Source organism: Anopheles arabiensis, chromosome 2 (genome assembly GCF_016920715.1).
Source record: "Anopheles arabiensis isolate DONGOLA chromosome 2, AaraD3, whole genome shotgun sequence".
NCBI classification, from domain to species: Eukaryota; Metazoa; Arthropoda; class Insecta; order Diptera; family Culicidae; genus Anopheles; species Anopheles arabiensis.
Window position 1 is genome coordinate 59,795,905 of NC_053517.1, and position 3,432 is coordinate 59,799,336.

A 3,432-nucleotide genomic window follows, 5' to 3' on the forward strand; every position below is an offset into this window, starting at 1 on the left:
TATAACTTTTAAAATGCCGATTTATGGAGTGTGGATACAAAATACGTGTTTTTAGTGCTAAACAAATGTTTATCAAACGAAAACAATTCATTTATCATATCCAAATACCAGCAACATTCGTCGCATTTGACAACTGCCGTCGATCCTGGTTTTGTGCTTTTTTCTAAAGCCTCGATGCCCAATTGTTCTACATGACGACACCTCCTTTCTACCCACTTTGCAAATCAGTAAAATTTGCGTCAAGTTCGGTATAAATTGCATTTATGTTAACAAATTGAAACCGCTGAATAGCCAGAAATATAATAATTTTCTGGACGAATTATATCAAATAAATGATAAAGTGTAGAAAAGTACTAAATTATATAAATAACTCCGAGTAATCAATAGTATTTTAGTCAAAACGTGAAATTCGACATACGCGGATATTCGAGTTACGCGGATTCGTCGGGAACGCAGAAACCGCGTAACTCGGGAACAGACTTAATATCAAAATGGGTATAGGCACGGTGGAATATAGAGGAGGTGTCTTCTTAGCGTTTGGCATGTTGCTATTTTGAGATTCAGTTTGACAACAGTCGTCGATATTTGTTTACAGGCAGCAGCCGCAATATCACGTTGAAAATGCCGATTTATAAAGTGTGCATGCAAAGTACAAGTTTGTTGTGCTATACAAATATTTATTGAACGAAAACAATTCATTTATCATACTTGTAAACCAGCAACATTCGTCGTTTTTGACAACTGCCGTCGATCCTGGTTTTGTGCTTTTTTCTAAAGCCTTGATGGCCAAATGTTCTGTATGACGACACCTCCTTTCTAACCACTTTGCCCAAAAATCATCCTGCAATGTAAATACTTCATCGTAAAACTTGTAAAGTTGTTTGGTATATTGGCTAAACGGTAAAATGGACCTTCTTAGTTCAATATTGGGATCAATGGATCGACCTCCATCAAAGCAACAAAAGGGCACTAACATGTATGAAAGTAAGTTGATGATTGAAACATCAAATGATACAGAAAGTATTTCAATACATATTTGTAAGAGGCTGCATTCGTGATTGTTATAATAATTGATTCTCTAGAACAAAGAAAGGAGTATGAATGCGTGAAAAACAGGCAACGTGAGGAATTAAATCGATTTCGAACGTATGTAGAAGAACGCTTAGGGCGATTTATGAAGGATGAAAATCGGCATAATTTAGAATTTCAATCGATGGATAAAGTTCACCGATCCATAGTGTAAGTATGATTAATCTCACGAGTTGATGTAGGGGAAAGCGGGGCAAAATGGGCATGTGGGGCAAAATGGGCACCCTCTATTTAAGCATTATTTGACTACAAAGATACTTTCCAATGCTAAAAATGCATTCATTAGAGTGTTCTATGAACACCATGTATGTTTCATAACCCTTATATAACAAATAACTAAGAAACTGAAAAATAAGGTTTAGCAGTATATTGATGTAATTTTTGCCACTTCGAAAATAAGCTTAAACGTGTGTCACAGGGATGCGTTGAAGTTTTTCATGATATATTTTTAAAGATATGATATTTCTTTACAATTTGTCTGAAGCAATCAAGGCGATTGAATTCTTTGACATTTACTATGGTGTTGTATCAATAAATACTTGAAAAGTTTCAATTTTGTAGATTTCAACGTGTAAAAATTGTTTTAATGTCGATAACATATTTTTGGAAGAATTTTAAGGGCTTTTCTGACCAGCAAAACAAAAGATAGAACGAAAATACATTTCACAAAACATGCGCAAAAGCATAGACCATCACCTAAGCGCCGTTGTTGTGGCCCATATTGCCCCAGTGTTTTGACGTTTCGCAGTTTGTTTACATATGCCCATTTTGCCCCAGGGCTATGCCCATTTTACCCCGCGTGTCAAAATAGCTTCTCGCAAAACATCAACTTTTATTTTTCATTGTTTTCATGATTTTAAGTTGTTTTCTTTCTATGTGGCAATTTCAATCCATAGATAAAGGGTGGAGGCATACAATAAAGAAAGAAAAATTGTGTTTTGTGGCATATTTAAAGGAATATTCAGTAAACTGCTTAACATGCCCATTTTGCCCCGCTTTCCCCTAAGTAATAATCATCATGCATACGCTTTTCTAATTTCAGGCATGATGTGTCAGAAACGGCTGGGCTTTCAGGAATGAGTTTTGGAATGGAAGGCGAACGATATATAGTAGTGTACAAAAAAGAGCATCTTCCATGTGAAGATGAGCTGAATGCTCGAAAAAACGGTGAAGTCTGGAACGAAGAAACTGCTGCACAGTATGCCGAAAAACGTCGATTAAAGCATTTGAAGCAATCGGGTGACACAAATGATTTACATATAACGAGAGCTGAAAAGTTGACACCAGTTTCCAGCTGCACTAAGAAATACATGCAACTTTTCAGTGAAGAAGTGAAAATGGAAAATGTTCGTAAAACTGAAATCAATGCATCATACGGATATGGTAAATCTATATTTTATAGTAATTATAGATCATAAAAGAAAAGCAATATTTAATTTCAAAACTAATTTACGTTTTAGTGCCTAGTGCAAACAAAAAAGACGTACGCTCAATTGAACAAACAATGGCAGACATACTAACGAAGAAACGACTTAAAACTCACCATAAAGAACCTGAGGAAGGGCCATATTCGACTGAAGTATCTTCGCAGGCATCAAGACATATCCCAGGCGCCACAGATAAAGCTTAAACGACTAGAAAATCAAATATCGGGGCCCTTCACGATTCTAGTTAGTTTTTTGTATGGAGTTTGACAGTTGGAGGCTGAAATCATGTAAACACTCCATACAAAACCATACAAAAAACTAGCCTGCAATTTTCAGTCCAGATTATTCTAGCCTCAAAGCTAGAACTAGATTCGTGTACTTGCTCGAAAACACGGTGTTGTTTACATTTACCCCAAGGTGCATTAAAGAGATCACGTGGTGGAATCTAGAATGAAAGTGTATGTAGTCCAGGTGGTCTCATAGCATGTTTTTCAAACCAAATTTAAATATCACTTTTTGACAGGATGGTTGAAAACTTTTGTTCAAACAAGCTTTCTGGAGGCTTGACGAATACTCAAAACACTCTTAAAATCTTCATTCAGAAACAGAAGCAATAAAAATCAGCCTTCTAAATTCATACACTTTGGGATAAGCCCACCTGTATATTATACCCACTTTGATAGCTGCTCGAAAACTGCGATACAATGCAAACAGCTGACAGGCTGAAATTTCAGCCTACGAACTTAAAACGGAAAGGACACCATCCATAGAAAAATAACGAAAGCTCCATAGCTTCATTGGTTTGCTCAATCGATGGCTATAATACCCCGTCAAACAATGCGAGGGTTGCGAAAGATGTCATGTGCTCGAAATCTTATGATATTTTAAAAAATCGTTGATTTTTATTCAAGAATTA

General features: G+C 36.1%; 1 protein-coding gene across 1 annotated transcript; it reads left to right on the top strand.

Annotated features, from left to right (window-relative positions):
• The first annotated feature begins 387 nt into the window (after window positions 1–387).
• LOC120896987 (sperm-associated antigen 7-like) lies at window positions 388–2,826 on the top strand. The gene is made up of 4 exons (XM_040301551.1): window positions 388–984; window positions 1,083–1,239; window positions 2,132–2,472; window positions 2,550–2,826. The coding sequence occupies exons 1-4, from the start codon at window positions 906–908 to the stop codon at window positions 2,717–2,719; spliced, it is 747 nt and encodes a 248-aa protein (XP_040157485.1). The 5' UTR covers window positions 388–905; the 3' UTR covers window positions 2,720–2,826.
• Window positions 2,827–3,432: the final 606 nt, after the last annotated feature.

Bases quoted from the DNA above. Each gene is read 5' to 3' on its own strand.
- LOC120896987 (XM_040301551.1), top strand. From the start codon at position 906: ATGGACCTTCTTAGTTCAATATTGGGATCAATGGATCGACCTCCATCA. The intron at 985-1,082 runs GTAAGTTGATGA...TTGATTCTCTAG, and splicing joins GGGCACTAACATGTATGAAA to AACAAAGAAAGGAGTATGAA. The intron at 1,240-2,131 runs GTAAGTATGATT...TTCTAATTTCAG, and splicing joins AAAGTTCACCGATCCATAGT to GCATGATGTGTCAGAAACGG.